The sequence below is a fragment of the Xiphophorus hellerii genome, chromosome 7 (assembly GCF_003331165.1).
Source record: "Xiphophorus hellerii strain 12219 chromosome 7, Xiphophorus_hellerii-4.1, whole genome shotgun sequence".
NCBI classification, from domain to species: Eukaryota; Metazoa; Chordata; class Actinopteri; order Cyprinodontiformes; family Poeciliidae; genus Xiphophorus; species Xiphophorus hellerii.
Window position 1 is genome coordinate 11,576,055 of NC_045678.1, and position 22,728 is coordinate 11,598,782.

At 36.1% G+C, this 22,728-nt stretch overlaps 1 protein-coding gene across 3 annotated transcripts; it reads right to left on the minus strand.

Moving 5' to 3' along the window:
• Positions 1 to 688: 688 nt before the first annotated feature.
• On the minus strand, positions 689 to 21,957 carry LOC116723352 (uncharacterized). 3 transcript variants are annotated; one of them, XM_032568179.1, is made up of 23 exons: positions 21,779 to 21,957; positions 19,524 to 19,598; positions 18,391 to 18,456; positions 18,182 to 18,291; positions 17,402 to 17,632; positions 16,285 to 16,412; positions 14,028 to 14,143; positions 11,773 to 12,079; positions 11,084 to 11,244; positions 9,263 to 9,403; positions 9,148 to 9,181; positions 7,190 to 7,402; positions 6,630 to 7,075; positions 5,444 to 5,571; positions 5,159 to 5,275; positions 4,912 to 5,028; positions 3,974 to 4,075; positions 3,715 to 3,887; positions 3,572 to 3,621; positions 3,425 to 3,468; positions 2,937 to 3,005; positions 2,021 to 2,171; positions 689 to 1,895 (listed from the first exon to the last, which is right to left on the minus strand). In XM_032568179.1, the coding sequence occupies exons 2-23, from the start codon at positions 19,575 to 19,577 to the stop codon at positions 1,755 to 1,757; spliced, it is 3,099 nt and encodes a 1,032-aa protein (XP_032424070.1). In that variant the 5' UTR covers positions 19,578 to 19,598; positions 21,779 to 21,957; the 3' UTR covers positions 689 to 1,754. The 3 variants fall into 3 exon arrangements, with proteins under 3 accessions (XP_032424070.1, XP_032424073.1, XP_032424074.1); XM_032568182.1 differs by having other exon boundaries at positions 21,867 to 21,941; XM_032568183.1 differs by lacking the exon at positions 19,524 to 19,598 and having other exon boundaries at positions 21,779 to 21,956.
• Positions 21,958 to 22,728: the final 771 nt, after the last annotated feature.

The following is a 22,728-nucleotide window of genomic DNA, read 5'->3' on the forward strand; positions in this document are numbered from 1 at the left end:
GTTCACCAAACATGGTCTCTCAAAGTAGGGTAACAATTTTCAACTCAGTTTTTGTCTAACGTACAAGAGATGCAACGTTCAACATTCAACATTCTTGCCACTCTCCCATAATCAAATTGTTTTGAGCACACAAGTTACAGATACCTTGAAATCGATGACGGATTCTCCAGCTTCTCGAGATAAAGCGGGTCGCTAGTTGTTCTTGTTCGCGTCTACCAGTTACATGGCTTCCCACGGCAACTGGTTTAGAAAGATTTTATTTAAAGGGTATTAATCTTTCACATAAGACCTTAATAAAATATACTGAATTTGTGTTTGTCCTAGAAGATGTGAGTAATGTCTGAGTATGAAAACTTTTGCAAGACAAATGTTTCAGTTAAATGGATGGCACAGTTCTGTAGGCAGATCTTCAAATCAGACGGACTAAATATACCCGAGCATGTAACACTTGACAGATTATTCCAGCAAGCACTACAACGTAAACACGTTTTGGCTAAAGGAAGTTAAAGAATTCAATTTGCCACAGTACAGTGCATGTAAAAAGAAAAGCTCTCAGACACTATTGGGGAATAAAAGTTATCAAAGCTTGGAAAAACTATTACGCAATAGAATACTCTTAAATCTGTGGATTTCTTTAAATCTTCACTGGGTTTTGCTCATTTCAAATTAAAAATACCATACAGTCGGATTTAGTTTGTTCAAGAAGCTTTAATGCACAACAGAAACCAACTGCATTCAGGGGTTGAGCTAACTGATGTTCATCACACACATTCATCCTAAACAACTAATTCAATTACAGAAGCCGACTTAAAAATATAAATATAAAACAAGAAGCCAGAATGTGGAAAAAAAATAAAATAAAATTAGAAGTCATGTCCTACAACAAATTCGAACAGCAGTAAAAGCAGCAAACTGGGGCTAAAGTCTTAAACATTTCATCAAAACAAGCAAACTGAACCAATGTCTCTAGGTTGGGATTTTAATGCTTTTAACAATTTTTGACCGCAAGAAAACAAGTTCAACTTCACCAAGTCGTCAATTCTAAAATCTGTACCAAAATATACAGTTTTAACCCTACTGTACAGAGAATGAAGCCAAGCGGTAACTGGGTATAATTTATATTGACTGCACCATTTCATGTGGGACCAGTACTGGTTTTTCCTGTAGACTTGTGCACAGAATAAACGTTTTGCTTCACAGCACAGAGGTGACTGCCAACTGAATCGTTTCCTTCCTATTACAATTCAGAGGTTTAAATCTTGGTAAACAGATGGAATAAACCCATCACAATAATCAGATCATCTTTAACTTGAACAAACCCAACACATGTAAGGTAACAATGGTCAACAAACCAGGTAAACTAAGTCCAACCGCTCAATTTTTCTTCATGAGTTACACTTTAACATTGTCCTGTTTTCACTTTCAAACTAATATTTAAATGCAGCTTCTGTTTAATTCTTCAATACAAATTTTATAAAAGTCACTGAGAATTCGAAAGAAAAAAAAAATAGTCAGCAACCTGTTAGGGTTTGCAAATCTTTAGGCCTTAATAGGTTGGATGAACAGACATTTTTGATTTCTACTTACCAAATATTTCGAGTTACGGTTATTGGTTTGGTTAAAGACATGGGCTGAAATAATCATGTTCAGAGGAACTTGTTCCAGTTTACACTGAAATAAAATGTCTTTTGCTCATTATGAGCAATGCTCTATAATGACTTCAGGAATGTGATTCGCTGAGCAGCAGAGCTACTTCATGTGTTTTTACTGTCCAGGTTTTGATGCCGGTAAATGTTAAGGATCAGATTTCGGATTTCATCCCGTTTCTTCCGAACCACCTGGCGGGAGAACCATTTTTGCAGCTGCAGAGGTAAATCAAAATGCACCACAGGGTCCTGCAGAACAACAAATCATTTTATGAGCTCACCTTAAAAAAACAAAACAAAAAGCATGACATATTCTTCTCAAAGCATATCAGATTATCCAATAAATTTAAGGGCCATAAACTTAAGCTTTGTACCTTTAAAAAGCACTCAACATATTGAAGGAGATAAAGGCCACAGTCACTGCTGTTATCCTGTAGTGGAACTTGACAATGTGAGCTTTTCATCTGATCTAAACCAAACTCCCTTGATGATCCACGACGAACCTCCCATTCTGACTGCAAATACCTGGAGAGAGCACACACACTTATCAGCTCAACACACAGCAACCAAACCTCCTGGCAAATATCCCTTATAATTGTTTATTGCAGCAATGTAAACCCACACTGGGCTTTTTTCCTAACCCCAAACTTTGATTTTAGAAGATTTACCGTATGAAACAAAACCATGCTTAGAAGTAGTTGCAGCAAAATATCCTGGGGAGAAAGAACCCATCTTTTGTTACAATTTCTCTAGATCAGGGATTCCCCACACATCCCTTCTCCAACATCCCTGAGTCAAGTGAATGGCTCATTCAGACCTCTGCAGAGCTGGATCACATGTTGATGAAGAAGTTCAGCCATTTTATTCAGGTTTGTGCCCAGATGGTTACAAATGAAAGTAAATTTCATGCCAGGTGAAGCACTTCTGTGCCGATCTGATAAAAGACCATGTCAAGGACCCATTATTTAGCATTTTAACAAACTTGACCAGATTTGTTTAAACTGCCTGAGGGTTTAAAACAGTTGCCCAAAGGGTTGGCGGTGCCAGGCAGTGTAGAGGAACCAGTCCACGCATCACAGAACCTCCACCATAGTGAAAAGAAAATCTTTTTGACTTACATTGGATGCCTTTGGTGTTTTTATCAAAACTTCAATTTTAGTCTTATTAAAGTGTCAACAGTGTTTAGCAAAGTTAACCTCTTCATGTCCGATTGTAGAACAGAAAAGCTTCCCCTCCTTCCCCCATCTACTCACAAACACCTTCACTGTAGGTTTAAAGTATTAAACTTACTCCCGTAAGAGTTTGCAGATCCGCTCATGGGAAGAAAGTTTGAGAGAATCCATGATGAGAATGCACGGCCTGCAGGAGAAAGACGTGCAAACCTGTGATCGCAGTTCTCATCCAGCTTTTAACTGTGCTTCTTCTTATATATAGTAATATACCAAAGAACAAAATCAAAGTCAACCTGTTCAATAAATCCAAAACAAGCCACTTTTTTAGAACTTTTCTTCATGAAAAATGTTTCCATTGTCCTAATCAGGAGCTAATGTTAGCATAGCAACAAAAGTGTTTAGTACAATACGACATTAGGAACAAAATGCAAAATATTTGACCCAAACAAAATGTAGTTGACATTTATATGAAAAGTGAAAGACACAAAAAGCCTTGACAGAAAGACCAAACTGGAAAATATTAAACACATTATAGTTTATAAGTGGATGATAAACTGCTCTGAGGTTTGCGTATCAAGGTATCGCTGAGGTGGCTGATAAACTCACCTTCTGCAAACGGTCCGTCTCAGACATGTATGTTCTGTGCAACTCTACACAGAAAAGAAAGACAATATTGGGTAAATTGTGAATTTTTTTTTTTTTTTTTAGAAATTATAAAGCATTTCTGTTGAGCACAATAAAATTAGTTCTTACAACTGGACAAGGAGACAGTGGGTCTTTGGTCACTTCATCCTGACTGTTTTCTAAAAACAAACAAAAATAAAAATCAATCTGGCTTCAGCAGATACTCACTGTCTCATTATTATACTGATCCCATTACAGGTATGCCTGCCTACCTGTTTCTGTTTCCATACTGTCACTGGGGTCTAATCTCACCAGGATTTCTGAATGATTATTAGAGTCTTTACATTGTTGGGCCTCATCTTGACCCTCCGACTCTCCCACCCAGTCCTTCAGCAGAGGCTCTTCCAGCCCAGGAAAGCAAACAACGACTAAATACCAGTGAGCTCTGGACAGAGAAAAAAGTAAAGCAGCAGGTTACACATTGTACACAAATGGATGTAAAACACATGTCTTCATGAGTTATGTGCTTACTCTTGATTAACAGGCACAAACAGGAAGTCCTTCTCAAAGATGTCCACATTTCGGGTCCACGTTTTCACTCGCTGGTGCCGCCTCTGCCTCTGACAACTGAGTCTATATTAAACAGAAGTTATAAAACAGTTCTTATTTATAACAGCTTTGTAAAACAAAACATTTAGGCAGCAAAACCAAAAAAATACAATACAAGCTTTAAATCTATAGCAAGAATTGAAACAAAGGCATTTTTGTTATTGCAGCAGCATAATCTTAAATTAAATTATGTAGAAAACCCCAACCTTTATCTTGACTAAATGTATTCAGTAGTGAAAATTAATTACTTAAAAGGTAAAAGTTTGGATATCTTTGTGTCAATAGAGCATCACTTAGTTTTGTCACACAGTTGGGAGCTTACAGAGTCCCATTCCTCTGGACAATCTCTTCAGATCATCTAGAGGCAACTCTTACATCCTCATCAGATAACCTCACAGATTTTCTATTGCATTTAGGTCAGAGGACTGAGATGGCCATGAAAGATGTTCGATTCTATGTCTGAAATATTTCTTGAGTTTTGGTTTTCTAGCAGAGGCCACCAGATTTTTATTCGTAGCATGTATGATGTTTGCCACAAATGTAAATCTTTCTCCATTTAATAATATACCTCATTCTAAACAATGAGGTATATTACCAATTTAAAGTTCCTAGATGATTTAAACAATTTGAAGAAATAATTGCTGCTAGAAAAATAAAAAATAAAATTAAAAGCTTCAGTTGGCATTCAGTTTATAGAAATTGTTGGCCATGCAAAGAACTGGGCAACTTCTTACCTTCTTAAAAACAAATACTCCTAAAAGGAGTTCTTAAAATCTTTCAGGGAATTATAATACCTTATGTTTAAAATTTACAGACATAAGAAGTCTTTTAGTCTAAATATGCAACACTGGTTCCCTTACGAGTCGTTGTTGCCTCCTTCGCTGGCGTTGTCCCGGCGCGTCAGCTGCTTGTAGAAAAAGCTGCTGAAGATGTGGGATCGCTCAGAAATAGCAGCAGATGCATTCTGGATAAGGTATCTGTTTAAAACATTTTTTTATATAAATATGTATGTATCTCATGCAATGGCTGATTCAGAAAGTTTTTTTCACCACACAAAAAAAATAAAAAATCACCTGATAGGCCAAACTTTCAAGGTAAATCACTTACTTCAGGTAAAAATCAATGATGACATCGTTGAGGTACTGCCCACTATCAAGGCACTGCAGATCTTCCAATGTCACAGTTATTCCCCCTTTCAACGGCGGTGGAGGAAACTGTATTAATCTATGAATAAAAACAAAGATCAGTAGTTTGCTTTTACAACTTCAGACTACAGAGCTGTAACATCTATATTCATAATCAAATTAACACACATTACAATTAGAAAGCAGCAGCAGACATACTTGTTTTAACCAGACAACATAAGGATGTAAAGGGAGTGATGTCACTTACCTTTGAGTCAGTCCCCGATGCTTATATTTACTCCATTTGGAGTCAGGTTTACAAAGAGATACAGAGTAGGATCCATTTTTTCTATGATGGCAAACTGTGTACACAGGCCTGGCTTCCTCCTTTTTGCTCTGTGGGAGTAAATGTATCTAATTAGAGGTTTTCAAACTTGTGTTTACAACCTTAAGATGACTTTAGGCTGAATTGTTTCAAAATAACAGGTAAAAAAAACTTGACAACATCATGGAAACATATGCCTTTCATTCATTTCAGAAACCTGTAAAACATCCAAATTATTTCCTTTCTGTACATTTTTGGCATCTTAGCACTAATACTTTCATTTTTGTGTAATTTCAGCCATTCGAATACCAAATCTTTTAGCTTGTTTAGGACATGATGGTTACAATTTCTTTTTATACTTTTAATATTGAGCTTTTTAAGCAATGCCTTAAGTGGTAGCAGGAGAAACCCTCAAATTCATTCAACAGTCGCAAAAGAAATTGCAGTAGTGCTCTTCTGTAGAGCCAGATACGCCATCTGGACACCCTGTTGGTGATGTGACACGTTACAAGAATTTCATTAATCTGGTTGAATCTGGTGGACTACAATGAATATTCCCAGTTTTTACTACTTTTCTTCAAAATGAATTGCTAACATTTTAGAATTCATGGTATGATAATACAATCATAAGAGGTGCATTTTACCATAAAATGTTACAAGTATTTGACACTACAAAAGTATTTCCAAGCCAATTTTGTTGGGAATTTTTGACAAATCCATATAGAATAACCATTAAAGTCTCACCTCCTTTTTGTAGTGACATAAAGCTGGTACTTAAAGGCTTAAAATCTTTGAATGTGTCCAAGTTCTGAGCAGATTTGAAGTTTTCAAGCAAATCTAAAGGTATATCACCTCTGTACAAAACATTTAAGACAAAAAGAAAAGTTGCAGCAAAAACCTAAGCCTCAAAATGTCAAAGCAAAAATGACCAAGTTGAAATATTTTAAAAGGTTAAAATGTGTAAAGAAACAGAGCTCAAAACAAATAACCTGCAAACATCTCATATTTCTTCTCAGAAATCATACCATGACTACTTCCTCCTGACCCATACCTAACAGGTGCAATAATCTTCTAAAAATTCAGACTATTTCAAAAAGAAGTGAAGTAAAATAAGTTAGAAACTACTTGCATCAGAGGGAGTGTTTGGTTCTTCATCTTCCTGGTCCTCCTTTGGTTCAGCCTCCGTCTCTCCATCTTCTGCCGCCATCTCGAGATCCTGCTCCACATCTTTCTCACAGTTGGTATCCATCCAGATGTGGGCAGTGGGGATTTCGTCCTCGTAATGAGAACTGTCCAGGCCTACACTCACATCAGAATCTGAGCTCTTAATTCCAAGTATGGAGAGCAGATGAGAGTCCACTCCAGTTCTTGTAATTAGCTTAATACTTTCATCCATAGAAAGCACTGGAGCATCTATGTCCAATAAACTGCTCAGTCCAACTCCGTTGTTTGCGATGCTGTTTTCGTGCGTCATTCTGTTGATGCAGTCGATGTCCAACACGGAGCGAAGCAAAGCTCCTTCCATTCCCTCCAAAGGATCTTTGAGAGTCAGCAGTATGAAGGGGCTGGCTTTTCCTGGTAAAATGAAACATTCATTTATCAAATAAATTAAAAATAAATAAATAAAAATATTAGCGAATATATTGCATGTTCATAAACTAAATTTTTTACATCTCCTTCCCTTCTCACCAGTATCTATTGGTCTATCTTCACTAACACACAGCTGATAAAGTTCCTGGTGTATAGCAGCAGCAGCAGCTTCAGTCACAAAGAACAGCATGACACCAGGCGGTGAAGGATCCTCGTCTCCAAAGTGGATCTCTCGCGCTTCCAGCTCCTGCTGATCCCAAACGCTGTACCTCCTCAGCTCTTTGCGCTCAAAAGTCAGCTGCTCACCTGTGCCTGAGGACAGGAAGGAATCAGGTCAGATTAATCAATTTTAAATGCAGTTTAAAATTTGAATCACACACAAATACAGTCTTTAGGTTAAACCAAGAAAGAAAAAGAGTTTAATTCTCATCTTTTAGATACAGTATGTCCCAACCTGATCCACATATTAATTTTAAACAATCCCTTTAACTAACACCTGTTGATTTGTTGGCCAGTGACTCGGCATCATGTGACCTGCTTTGCTCGGTCATGGTTGTCAAGGTAGGAAACAGAGCCGTGACGAGAGCAGCTGAAACACTACTCATAAAATTTTATGACGTTCAAAACAAAACACCAAGTTTAAAAGTGGTAAAACATTGTATTCAGTAAGTTTTCCCCAAACTATTTTCTAGAACTACAACAAAATGTCAAGATAATCAATGAGTTATCAAAAAAAAAAAAAAGTGCCAACTTTAGCCAAGAACTTCACATAGCCAACTCAAGGGAGCGATGTCAGCAGAAGCAAGAGATGGGTTTGATGTAGACTATAGCTCTATGTGTCAAGTAAGACAAGTTTAAAAATAAATAAGCTTTTTGTGTTTTAGGCGACATGATTTCAGGAGGTAATTTTAGCATTTTAACTTTGCTGACCATGTGTTGGAGATGCATTTTAAGGCAGAAACTCAAAGAAAAACAAAAGGGATAAACTGCAGAATCCTGACAAACTAGTAAGTTAATTAAGTCTATTACAGATAAAACTTTAAAGCTACCGAGTTTTCAGGCATATAAATGCCATTTGATTTATTCCCTTTAATAAGATCTTGAGCAGATGCCCAATGTTAAACATCAATGTCTGGGACAAGACGTCCTGATAGGATTGTTCCTCCTCAGTACACAATGCAATTCATTGTCGGAGTTAGACTCCAAAAACTGGCGAAGACAAACCCTTTTTAAAATATCAAGTTTCCGTTTTTACTCTTATAACCTCATTGTATTGCATTTACAAATGCATCAGTAAAAGATGTGCATCTTCACCTTAATATAACCAACACTGAACCGCTAATTATGTGCAGATAACATTTCAATTACCGAGCCTTGCAATTTGACATTGGTTTATAGTTCTTAATTACAAGTGTATAGACATGCAGAAACTTGTAAGAAGTATTTGGTAAAATAAAAACAAAACAAGTTGTTTTACTCCTTTTTTTAAATCTGAGACACCAAGCAACCCATGATTCTACATAGAGATGGTAAAACCTCCTGATGTTCAAAAAATAAATAAATAAAATAAAAATTAATGCTTTTAAATGCCAATTCAAGCAGTAACACTGTTGCTTAATTTTACCTATTGGGGGATTTCTGATTGATCCCCTGTCCCCCAAAATAAATGCCTTAAATAGTTAATCATATCAGTGCAATGTTCCTAGATGCATTAACTGATACAGTTTAAAAATTTTTTTTATAAATTTCATATTCAGCTGAAAGTGATGGTGGGGTCTTAAAAGTTCTAATCCACGAGAACAAAAACAATTAACTAAAATAGACCACTAAGATGGGACACAGACAGCTTGACCAGAAGGAGATAAAACAGGTTCCTTTACTGGCAAGGTTGAAACAATTTGGAGCAAAGGTCACAGGTAAGACTGATGAACACAGGCCAATAAAACCAGCTTAAAGGGACACAAACAAAGGAGTCATGGCACAAGTCATGAATTAAGGGAAGAAGTTTGAATGACGAGGAGCAGACCATCAGACGCATGGATCAAAAAAATAGTTACCTTTAAGTGGGATGATAATCTTATGTTTCGAAATCTGTGAAGGGAAAGAAAGAAACCGTTAATTTATGAAACAGAAGCTGAATGTAAAAACCTCGCATTATTCCACTAGATTTACCATGAGGCCTCCAGCTGACTTTACTTTGTAACAGCCGCAGTACATGGACAAAAAAGGCACGCTCAAAGAGGAGTAGTCCACCTCACAGGCAGGAGAACCTGGTGCTGAAGGTGGATTCTCTTCAATCAGTAGCTGCGAAACCTGAGCAACAACAAAAAAAACAAAGTTATGATCAAATAATTATCACATCCTGATTTACCAGAGGCACAAAGACCTGACTTAGGTTTGCATTTTAACATTGCAGTTTTCCAAAACTACTTTAATTCATTACTTTGGCGCCATCTAGTGGTAAACACACAAATGACAGAAGATCACAATGCACAGTCGATATTGCTTAAAAGCGTATGGTGTAGACTTTACAAAGATTATGGACGAAAATTGAATGTACAATTTTGAGTAAAACACTGATGTCTAATTCATCATCTCAGCTCTTTAGAGAGACACTTTTTATGATGTGAATAAACAGCTATGATTTTAAAGGAACTGGGATTTTAATATTTCAGACAGTACTGTGCAAACATGTTTGAAGATTGAAGATGCAATCAGTCTAAATTCTTTATGCACCAAAATGTCTTGATTGACTTTAATCAGTGATTAGCAGGTCCAATATTACATCAGTCCAATTTATCATATTTGAGCTTCCCTAATAGTTACTTTTCTGTAGTTTGGAAAATTAACCTGTAAAAATAATAGCTCACTTTTGAAGAAAAATTATACAAAAACCTGAAATTAGATTAAATTTTATAATAAAGAGGCAAGCACAGAGATGTGCTTATAAAAATGTCTATAATCCAGTTTTAAATTTATGTATTCATCTTCAGTCAGTTTAATAGATGAACTCTCACTTTGCCCAACCATTTACAGCTTTTGTGTCCATGTTAGCGTCAGGATTTGACACCATCGTTCGTCACACACAGAGAAACATATCCATCTATGTACCGCCACGATGCGCTCTGCCACTCGTTTGTTAAGACCGGGAGGATATGAAATTTATTTATCGGTTCGTCCGCAAAGCTACACTTGAATTAAGCATCAACTACAGAACAGCAGTGTTCAGTCTATCGGCTCGCCTGTATAAATATACCGGCCGCGCTCATCTCCGCCGTTTGCTCTGGACCAGCAGCTCCGGGTGGAGAAAGGCTGCTGTACTCCAGGCATCGCGCCAGTCAATTTAAGGATGCTTTTTGCTGCCCCGAAAACGATAAAAACCCGGCCATAATAATGACCCGGGCGGAACACCGTGCGCTAAATTATAAAACATAATTTAACGAAGCTTCGAGGCAGATTATTTTTCCTCGAGGAATTTTAATAAACGAGGTACTCGAGTCATTCAAGGAATTGTGACGACCTTAATTCAGTCCATTTGAGGAGGGGAATTTTGCAATGCAATCAAGCCCCTGTGGCACTATATAGGCAATCCAGATCAACCATAAAATAAAAAAAATAAAAATGCTATGGACAGATAAGTTCCTCATTTCTTCAGATGTTAAGAGATGGAAAACTTCAGTGGGACAATCGGAAAAGTTGCTGCTTACCTCCTGGCTAAAGACAATTGTTTTATGACACAATCACAGCCTCAAAATATCAAGATTGTGTTAAAAAAAAAAAATCCGATATGTATATAAATATCTCCACGATCCTCCTTAGGTCAGATACAACTTCTTTTGATTCAAGTTGTAAAGTCTTTAAAAAAACCATTGCAAAATCATCTTAAGCTGTACATTAACTTAGCTCAGTTAACAGACCTGCCCTGTGTCAACAACATGAAGTTTCCTTCATGTACAGAGGAAGCATGGACTGAATGAAAACTGCTGCACCAACCTGCATGTCCTCTGCGTCTAAAGCCTTCTCCTGCTGGGACACAGCTTCCTTAGAGGAGTTTCTATATATGACTGCGTCGACCTCAGAGGCCATTTCTCCGACCAATTTGCTGCGACATTTAGAATCGTCATTGTTCTCTTCGTCATCACTGGACAACACAACTGAAATGGGGGGAAAATTTTTAATTAATTTCCTTAGGGCTTCTACTACTTTACTCATTTACAAGTTAAAATTGAACACATAAAAGCCCTTATTTGAAATGGCATCTTGGGAAAATGAGCTGTAATGCAGTCAGACGCTTGTAATCAGAGGCTGGATGCAGAAATAAAACAGCAGATTGAAGTAAACAGAAGAGGTTAAAATGTTAACAGATGGAAACATTTAAGGTTACTGCCTTTAGAAAGCTTAAATATATTTAACCTTTTATTCAAAACTAATACTTTTGTCCAGATTACTTTAAAAAGTCAGTCGATAGTCGGCATCTACGGTAATCTGACTTCTCATCCACACGTGCATCCTTAAGTCTTACAAATATAAGCCGCTTATGCTTAGAAAGTTTGGTCCAAATGCCACTCAATACCTGGTGCTGTAATGACTCGTTTGTTTAAAACCATATGGTGCAAAAAAAAAAAAAAAAAAAAAAAAAGTCAACAAGTTCTGAGAATCATATAACATATTTGCTTACTCACTGGGATCAGACGTGCTGGTCTCAGTTGCGGCCAATAGGCTTAGCTTGTTGCTGAAAATGATGCCTTCAGGGATGACTGGAACCAGGGGCTCCAACACATCTTCTCCCCCAACAGTGAACTGTACAATACAACGGTCTATATTCTCTAGATCTACGTCGTCTTCGCTGTCTTCCCAATGACCAACAGACATTGGGATCTGTTCTCCATCTTTTCCTGCTTCTTCGGTTTGAAAAAGCACGATGTCACACTGACGTTTAGGGCTGCTCGTCCCATTACACTGCAGGCTGGGATCCTTCCTTTTACGCTTCTGTAAGAGATTAAAGACTTATTCAATTTTAACAATGAGGACTATTTAAAAAAGAAATAAAGAAACACTTTAATAAACCGTTTCACCTATAAAATAATAGAGACATTATATAAAATTACACGCTCAACGTTTTCTGGCACGAACAGCAAATGACGCAGAAAAGAATTGTTCTAATAAAAATAAAAATCTAAAACTTGTTTGTAAACTTGTTTACATTTTAGAACAGAGGTCAACCAATTCTTCACACTAACTAAATAAAGTTAAAAATTAACTTGAAGAAAGTTCACAAAAAATACTAAAAGAGCATCAAAAAATTAAAACAGGAATTAATGATTAACATGCAGAGGCTAGAAAAATAAATACAAGGTCTGATCGCCCAAGCTTCAATGTTTGCATTAGTGTAAGCTGTAGGATGTAGAACCTGCAAAGCAAACCTGAACCCTGTGGCCTATAGGTTTATAAACATCTGATGGATAACGTGGGAGTCAAGTCACGCAAAATATTTAAAAAAATAAATCTATAATAAATCTGAATTAACTGCATTAAAAAAGGAATGCATTGCCATGTTTTTCTCCCAAAATATACCACAGAAAGAACACATCAGGTACAAATAAGCCCAAGATCTGATCCCTGCGAAACACCAAAAAAAAGAAAGTATTGGAGGATAGTGAGACCTGATGCAGTCAGGAGAAAAGTACAAATATGTCAGAAAATCAGGATCTGAACCACTTGAATGAAGTCTTTAGTGCCCTTTATAAACTGTTAAATGTTCAGATTCAGTGCCATTAAAGGGTTTAAAGATCAGTCTGGAAAATCTTGACGTAATAGGTTAGAGTAAGAAAATTATTTCCATAATGAAAAGAACTGGAATTTAGATCTGACTGGAAGGTCTGAAGCTTCCACATTAGCTGTATTGCAACGGTTGCTCAACTCCAAGTTTAGAAGTAGCTCACAACACCGCAGTCTAAAAGTGTGTTAACATTTATTTGGACAGATAGTCCAGTAGTCTCTCAGATTTGGCAAGGTGATGGGGGAATATCAATTAAGAGCCAGGTAGAAGAGTTTATATGACCCACAACTAATTTAGCTGAAACTGCTTGAAAACAGCGGAAAATATGACGACAATTTGTGGGCTGTCTGTAGCTGTTTTTAGAAAAGAAATTAATTACAAATATTTTGATTTTCCCCACCAATAATTTCCTAATATGTATGCCCGTCTTGGATTAGCAGGACTCTCTTTGCACTTGTTTTCCGCTTGCCATCAGACCTGCTGGCAGCACGAGACGTGTTAAAACGCACCACGGTTCAGGTGGTTTTAAGAGGCAACCCGTGTCCAGGATGCTTTTGCCAAGAGGCATAAAAGCAGTATATCACTTCTTCTGTATTAACAACATGAACTTTGCTCATGTTGTTTCATGGCAGCAGAGAAGTAAATGGCAGCCTTTATACTCTCACATGGCAGAGAGAGCTCAAACAGAGCCATGTTGTGATCAGTATGACAAATGTTAGGTTGAGCACAGACTGATCAATTGTGGGTCCATGGACTGAGGTGAGAGTTTTCAAATATTTAATATCCAGACACCATAAATAAAACATTGTACTGGACAGTTGATAAACAAAAAAACTAAGAAAAAAATAGCATGAATGGTATGAAAACATTCTGTGAGGCCTTAGACATGAGGGTAACATCCAAAGCTGGCAGCAGACAATTTGCCTAAGGTTCACAAGTGTGGTTTCTATTTAGCTAATTAAGCCAGAGGTTCCAATACATTTAGTTTCCACCAGAATAATACCACAGGCAGACATCTCAGTAAGCACAGACTCAACCAAACAACCTTGTTTGTCATATGGAGCCAAAACATTGGGAACAGCTAGCTTAAACTGAGACTGACTTGATGAGAGCCTTGTATAAGTGGTTTTATTTTCAGTTTTAAAAACTTGTACATACCAAACTGTGCTGCATATCTTCTGGTCCAGTCAAGTTGTCCATCGTGAAATCTGCAGAAATCTCCTCAGAGGCTGATATATCCCCAGCTGGCTCCCAGCTCAGTGACAACCCACAGTCTGCATGAGAGACAGAAACGCAATCATCTAAGGTGGAACATAAAAATAACATTTCTGATCATTCAAAAGAAATAAATAAATAAAAGATTTGGCTGAAGTCAAGTTAAACATACACATGGTTTTGTGGCCCAATGTCATTTGTTGTGTTTCACAGCAGCAGGTAATTGGTGCTGATTGGGCCAGAAAACGCCTGGATCTCGTCTTCTGACAGGATGATATGCCCCAGCTCCTCCTGGGACTTGGCCCACCTCTTCCTCCTTGTCAGCATTTATTTGTTTTTTTTCTGATTTTATTTAAAAGATTTAGCTTTAAGTAGATCCAGTGTGCAGCTTCTCTCATTAGTTACAGTTTTTGAACCAAATCAAAACAAAAATTTTGATGGTTTGTTTCAAAGATCTTTGTAGTCCAGCAGTTTTTCATTTTAACTGGATGACTAGATTTACCGTCCACTTTATTAGGTACACCAGTTTAATTGATTTTTGTATTATTTATGTGTTTATCTCCTTTGAATTCAGCCTGTAGATGTGGTGAAGGCGACTTGCTGGAGTTTAACTTTGTGACTTTGGACACTCCTGATTCACACACACTCACAAAATTGGAACGATAGAGTGGAAAACCGTTGCCTGGTCTTACGAGTCTTGAATTTTGCTCCAAGATTCAAATGATAGAGTCAGAATTTGGAATAAACAACAATTCAGACTGGTAGTGTTGGTATAGTCGTGCAAGGGATAAATAATTGGCACACATTGCTGAAAGCAGTACAAGAACTTGATGCTGTGAACTACGTAACCCTCTGTGGGAGACAGCCTTTTAGGTCAAAAAAGGCATGTGATTAATCTGCATTATATAATATTAGCATGTTAAACTTATCAGATTAATTGCATGCATTAACCTTGACAGTCCTACTTTAAACCCAAACCAGGTCCAGATAATTGATGTTCTAGCACCTGCCTTTTTAACGAGGTCTTCCCTTTTGCTTCACTTTCAATAATTTTATCTGAACACGTGTTTTCACTGTGCTGCTCAGCGCCATTAAGGGTTAGCTGCACCAACAAACATGGAATATTTGCAAAACATTTGCATCCTATCCACATGACGCCAGTGGGGACAACTTTGTGTTTTCCTGATCTCTCTTCTCTCGCGCTCTTTGTTACAAAGACATACTAAATGAAGCTACTACTTCTTTCTGTAGCTTCCGTTTCTGTGAAAGAGCCAGAAAAAGGGACAGAAATATGCACTATAGTGGAAAATTTTACAACAATCAAACGTTTTATGACTGTGTTAAACTTATGGTTAGTTTTCTTCTTACAACTTTGTCTGGAAAAGGCTTGATGTCGGTCTCTTTCAGTTACTTGCCAAAGAGCTAGTTCTCACTGTTTTGTAAATATGTTTGCATTTCTTCTGCCCTTTAATAAAAAACAACAATGGAACAACACATTGTCCCCTGCATTGCAGTTTTCTGTTCTATTCTGACACAAAATGCTTAATAAACCTGACAATGATTTTCACCTTTAACTGCTTGGATATAAACAGAACGCATAAAACTAGAGGCATCAAATCCAAACTTACTCATAAACCCAGAGGATGCTCATTATAACATAGTTAACATGCCAGTGGAAATATGCAAAAAGCTACTCAGCAATTATAAGAAGGTGTTTTATTTTTGGAGCCAATAAAGATGATTTAATTGATTATTGGGAAGGGTATAAACAATTTTAAACAGGTTATTTTTTTTAACCTGTTTAAAAAATAACAGGTTAAAAATACTATATATTTGAAATGTATAGTATTTCAAATTTGATGCTCCTTTAATATCTTATTTTGTCAGAACAAAATCTTCCTGGAAGTAAAATATCCTTTGACATCTGTAATTTTGTTCAGGTTTCACATTTCACAGTTCATATAGACAGCTTAAATGATCCACCTTTTTGAAATTGGAAAAAGCTTCAATATTGAAAAGCTCATTAGCCCACTAAGTGGTTTTTATAGCCCAGCATACCGTGAGAAAGTGAGTTTCTCTTGTTAAGGATTTATTTAGTCAATAATCAACAAGGAAGGGTAGGGAATTTTAAAGGCTACACTTCACAATGACAATTTGAAATCTATACACTGTTAACATAACACAGATAATGTAAACCCACCTACGACCTCCGCAAACGTCTCGTCTTTCTCTTCATTGACTTTGCCGATTATCACTTCTTTGATATCTTGGTTTTCTTCATTGGCTTCCTCTTCAGTGTTCTGTGGTTTTCTGTTTCTAGTTGTTGGTCTATAAAGATAAAATATCCAGAATTATCCTCAGCACATTTTATCCACCACATTACAATCAAAGTCGATTTAAAAGTTACCACAAACTTGTGAGTAAATAAAAAACTGAACCAGTTTAGGGAATAAAGATTAATTTCCACTTTTTTTTGTCCATTTTTTTTAGAATCTCAAAACTCAAATCCTTATTATTTTCTTTTTGTTGTTGTTGTTTCCATACATTTTGTACCAAATGGTGAAATAAACTCCTTTGAAACAAGTGTGTTGTGGGAAAACTCCATTCTACGCATGCCTAGTGTAGACCAAACATGGAATGATCTTAAAACAAAAATATTTACTCAGGGAACAAATACAAACTTGACCTTTCCCTATGAAACATCATGATCCTGCTGAACATCCGCATTAACTAAACAAAACAGAGAAGAAACGAAACAATTTGAGTTGTTTCAAACAGCAGATGTCAGCCATGGGGCATTTCACACAGATCATGTGTCAGTTCTCACCCACAGTGAAAACGGAGGATTTTATGAAGATTTTTTTTTTTTTACCTTAAATAAATGGCATCAAGCAGCACAGGATTGATTAGAGTTATATCTGGTTTGATCAGGTTTCATTTAGTCAAGTGGTCCAAACAGGAATCAAAACCAAAATCAATAATATATGGGGTGTAATATTAAATATTTAACAATAAATACAGACTTATATTAGACTATACATCACATTTTTTTTAATGAATATTTGTCTCTACAATTCACTCAAAATATTTAAATTCCAAAAGTATAAATTATTAAGTTCATGGGTATGATTTTTTTTTTCAGAAGAACAAAGAGGAAGAAAGTTATTAAAAAATGGTAACGTGTGAAAATGAATTGATGAATATGTGGACTAACACTGAGCCGCATAAAGCCAACCATCTTTTAACAGAATGTGATTCTTCCCCTTGAACCGAAGTTAGAAACATTTCAGGTAATAATTTTTGAAACATCAGCCTACCTTTGAGAGGTGGAGGTTCTCCGTTTGCCTTTAGGGGTTACATTCTTGCTCTTGTCATCCGACTGATTGGGCCTAGTTTCTCTGCAGGGGACATCTTCCTCTTTGCGCCGGCCATTATCCTTTTGAGAACTGGACCACCGTGTATTGTTTTTACTCATTTTTATCCTCTCTATATAATCCTTACCCAATTCTGTCTTTAAGACATCTCTTAGGATAAGACGTGGCTTCCTCCTAAAGGACACAGAAGTGAATTGTTTTCCTAAAACTTTCACCTTCAACATTGTGGCTCATCAACATTTTCAAGCTTAAGCTCAACTTTACGGCAGAAAGAACCTTATTTGTGCCGGCTAAAAGGACAGGGAGGGGCTGAGAAATGCAGATTAGACATGTGGGTTGTCATGATAACATGGCATTGAAGTCATGTTGTTTACAAACAATGTTTCCTTCAACGAATCCAACTTAAAGTTGAAAATAATTATCCAATATTTTATTTATTTTCTAACTTGAAAAGGCAATGATCGATTAACCAAAATACGATTATTAGAATATATATAGTGCCTTGCTTAAAATAAGAAAAACTCCTTGAACTTTTTCATGCAAACCAAACTCTACTATCTCATCTGGACAGAGAACCTTTCTTCTTTTTTGTTCGTGGCTTCTGTCCAACTTGTGTTAAAATTAACTATATTAAGTATACAACAGGGAAATCTTTCAGAGTAGGCATATCCAATTTTCCTTTAAAATAAATCAACCATAATATTACTTGTGTGGCTTGTTTACCTCAGAATATCCGAACATTTTAAAATGGTGTGATCGAACATCTTGGTCCCTTTTCTGTGACTTGAATTACAAGAATTTAATTTACAATCAGAAAATGCAGTCCAGGGGACCTGTTAAGAGGAGAAGAAAAAAATATAGGAAAATATTCCTGACCACTATCAATAATGAAATATGTTGAAGTGGTCGGAGAAATCGCAGCGTTGTTGTACCTGTGCTTCTAACTTCCCGCACTCTGATGACAGGCACGCCACGGATATTTTCAGGGGGTTTTCCATCTGAAATACAGACAGTGATTAGTTAAGAAAGTTTTATTTAAGTAATCACATGCGAAAGCAAAGTTAAGAAGTGTTTTAATAATAAAATAAAAAAAGGCAGAAAAACATAGGTTAAAAAAACCCCGAATATGTATAAAGATAAAAATGAGACTGAAAAAAACAGTTCACCTCAAGCGGCAACATGATGACGTAAAGAGCAAATATGCAACACGTACAAACAACGGAGATGACAAATTAGATGAAGGTCCAGTCACAACAGCAGCGGACAGATGCGCCATCATCATCCTCATCCATTCCTGATAAGGATGATGATGACATACAAATACTGCTTAATTTGATTTTCAAGACAGATTGTCTGTTTTCTACATTTTCTAATTTTTGTCTCATGTTGGAAGGATTAGCTGCCTCCATGTGAAGCCCAAACTAATTATTTTCTACATACTGTTTTAAATTATGAGGGTTTTTTGTGACGATATAGTGAAATTTTTCATTAAAATTTTCAAAGCAAAGTTAAAAAAACAACAACAATATAAGCAATTAAAAAATACTCTGCAAATCGAAGTTTCCTGTATTTTTATTTGCAGATGTAATATAAAGATTTTTTTCTTTAGAGTTGTCCTCTGACTGAACTTATTTTCAATTACTTACAATCCAGTCTCATATTCGATATGTTTTTTTTTTCCTAAATATACAGAGCTTTAGCTTTTGATCTGTAAATACATAAATAACAGCTTAATTCTATTAATTCTACTTAATTTTGTCATACTGGAGATATACGGTTCTAGCTTTAAGAGCAAAAATCTTTCCATGTTTTATTTTGCAGAATGTAATGTTTTTAAGCTTTTTTTTCCAAACAGCACACTGACAAACCTAACCAGATGACAGAAATAACATTGCAATTGACTTTGTAGAGATACAAACTGTGAGTAGGATTGGTTATTTACATAGAACTACAATAAGACAATCACAGCCACATAGCAGGCCAGCAGGACATTCTGGCTCAGATACACGGACAAGGTAACATGCAACTAAATAAACTGAAAATCAAGAACTAATTTAACAAATACCAGCTTCTCCTTGTCAACAAACGGAATAGTTAAGGCTCTTCTTCGCTCCATCATCGTTCAAGATTTCATAAGGCACTGCAAGACACACGTAAAGGACATAATAAATAAGTCTGTCCTCTGGCAAACATAGAATAGTATAATTAGATATGCAGTGATTGTCAATATGATCAAAATCAGATTTGTGGTTTTTTTTTGTTTTTTACTTTGGTAGCTTTGCCAGTGATCTGATTAGCTAAATAACTAACTAGCTCACCCTCAAAGTAAAAAGATACATGAAGACATAATAAAAAGTTCAAAGAGAGAATAAGAGTTTGAGGTGGAGAATTGGAGAACCTTTATTTTCTATGCAGATATTTACTCTGTTCAAGTCGATTTATATTAAACAATCTGCAGGTGATATGGTTAAGTCCATGCTATAACTTGCAAGAAAAGAGTGAAAATAAATGAAGATGTAGTAGTTAAACTTACAATAGTCAAGCTGTAATCTGACTTGAGAACAGTTGCAATAAAATACATAATTGTTTACCAATCTAATCCATGCCAAAGATATTCAGATTTTGTTTCTTAATTATGTTTGACTCTGTTGCAGTTTCTTTAAATGCAACTCTTGTGACTTATCCAGTGCAATTTTAATATTAAATACAATTAATTATGCCAAGTAATCATAAATTTCTGATTTAATGTAAGTGACAGAATATCTTCTTTATGTGTGTTTGAACAAATGCCTTAATTAAACATCCTGGATGATATTATTTATACATTTCTAGAGAGAAAGTTTTGTAACTACAAGTTTTCTCTGTGTAGGCACTTTATTTCTATGTTCTACTATGAAAACTAGATAAACACAAATATGTAGACATGTACTGATCAGTTTTTTTTCTCTTCAGGATAAAGATTTCTAGTTTTCTTTAGGATCTGACCAGTCAATCCTGATATTGACTAGCTCAAATTATTTTTTTCCAAAGGACTACAAGACATGAAATAGAAAGATAATTTCCACAGTCTTTTTTTTTTGCTTTGTTTGTTTTTTTTGTGTTTTTTTTTTGGAAAAACAATTGCAAGCTTTAAAGGGTCTAAATTTTATCTGAAGGTCAGGTGCATCTTCTGTGAACAATTGGTTATTTCTCATCTGGATTAGACAAAGATGCTACTTCTTTTAAACAATAATACTCTAACCTGGATTTAAAGGAACGGTGTTATGTATTTTCTAGGCATATAGTGCAATTTTGGGAGTCGCTCACACTGTCACAGAGATAAATCCAACTTCAGAGGGTGTTCCAGTTGATTTTTCCAACTGGGAAGTCAGAAGTTTGTACTTCTGACTTCAACTTGAACGCAGAATTTAGATCTATGATGGAGCTCAGCTTTGGGTAAATATAAGCAAGCGGTGAGGCACCCCCCGACTGGATGCCACACAGAAGTCCAGGATTTCTCAAACATGCATGAAAGAGTCAATGCAACACTTTGGCGAGGTCTTTCATGAGGGAAGGACATTATAACATGGTACAGACTAAAAAAAGATGATTTAGCATAAGATAAAGAGGAAGTTCCTCTTTTTTTCTTCAGTTAAAGTCCAGTGTAAATTGATCTCATTCTGAAAAAAAGGATATAACAGATTGACACTGTTGCCTCAACATGAAATTCTAATATATTATATCTTAACCAGATCTTCTCAGTGACGTAAAACAAGGCCTATGAAAGGTTCCTAGTTCTTCATTTTCTGTAGGCCTGGTTTTATGGCTGAAGACACTTATGCTTGATTTAGAAAAATACGGAAATTATGCTACCCTCTACTTCTCTTGAGATTACACTGGACAAATAACATGAAAGTAAACAACTTTAGTAAAGAAGGGTATGATGAAAACCTATGTGATGAATACAAAAATGTAAAAGCCTAGGACGGGAATAGATGGGAAACCATCAAAAGCAATAAAATTGATCTGAAATGACCAGCTTGCTTGACATCGCATGGTATGAAAATTAGCCAGGAAAGTCAATGTTCCTTTTGTCATTGGAGCCCATGTTTGTGTTGCACAGTTAACACGTGTGTCACATTTTTGAAAAACCGGACGTCAGTGTTAAAGTCCTGCACACGTTCGCAGCCATTACGTGATGTGCTTTATAGTTTATTTTCTACACAATTAAACTACAGAAAGTGTATTTTTTTTCTTCGAAGCTAAAATTAGCAGAGGTAGCTTGCCGCGTTCATGCTAAATGTTGTCCACGCTGCTAACTGCAGTAGAGACAAAACTTACCCTGCAGGCCAGGGCCTCCTCTGATAGTCTTTCTTTATATCAGTAGAATAGAGAGAAAAGCTTTTTCAACAGTGTTTTCCTGTCGCACCTTCCTTGAAAAGACGACACACATCCTCTCCAAAGGGCTAGACTCTGCACTCAACAGGCGCTTCTGGTTCCTGCAGCAACATCCGGTGAACGGAGGAAGTGCACCCAGAAAAATATTCCGAAAAGGTTTGTGTCCAGAAAACAAAACTATTCGCCAACCCATAATATTAATAATAGTAAGTAAAAGAATGAATTAATGAATGAATTAACCTAAATAAAATAGCTATCAGTGGCGTTAAGTCGCTCCAGAAAGTCGAACTGAGTCGGGGGGTCAAAGACCAGACATATAAATTTGGTGTCCAAAAAAAGCTCTACTGGCCCCTCCTGGCCATACGGTGGTATTTCATACGATAAGGTTTTTAAAAAGAAAGAATATTTGATTATCAAAAATTTTAACAACTGAAAATCTGAAAAGTGCAGTGCATATTTGTATAGTTGTATTGCACAGCACCTTTATACAATGATTTAAATTTCTCAAGAACTTTATTTTTATCCTGTCTTACTCTTGTTCTTCATAATGCTGTTTATTCGCGAAGAAAAGAAAAGAAAGGTATTATTCCTACACCATAAGATCTTTTTCTATTTTTGGACGAGTGACATAAAAATGAATACACAAAAAACATTGCACCGAAAGAAAAGGGAACTTATTAACAAACGTACAAAATACTCTTCATATTTTAAAAATTAATGTTAGATCTTTTCTTTAAAAAAAAAAAAAATTCAAATCAATTGTGCAAGAATAGACTTCAAGGTATTGCTATTTTTCATTGCACTCTATGTAATGGTAGCATAAAACAAATCCAGAAATTTTGTCATAGGTTTTGGTTTTAGTATGCCACTCTAACATGGTTGTTATTTTGATA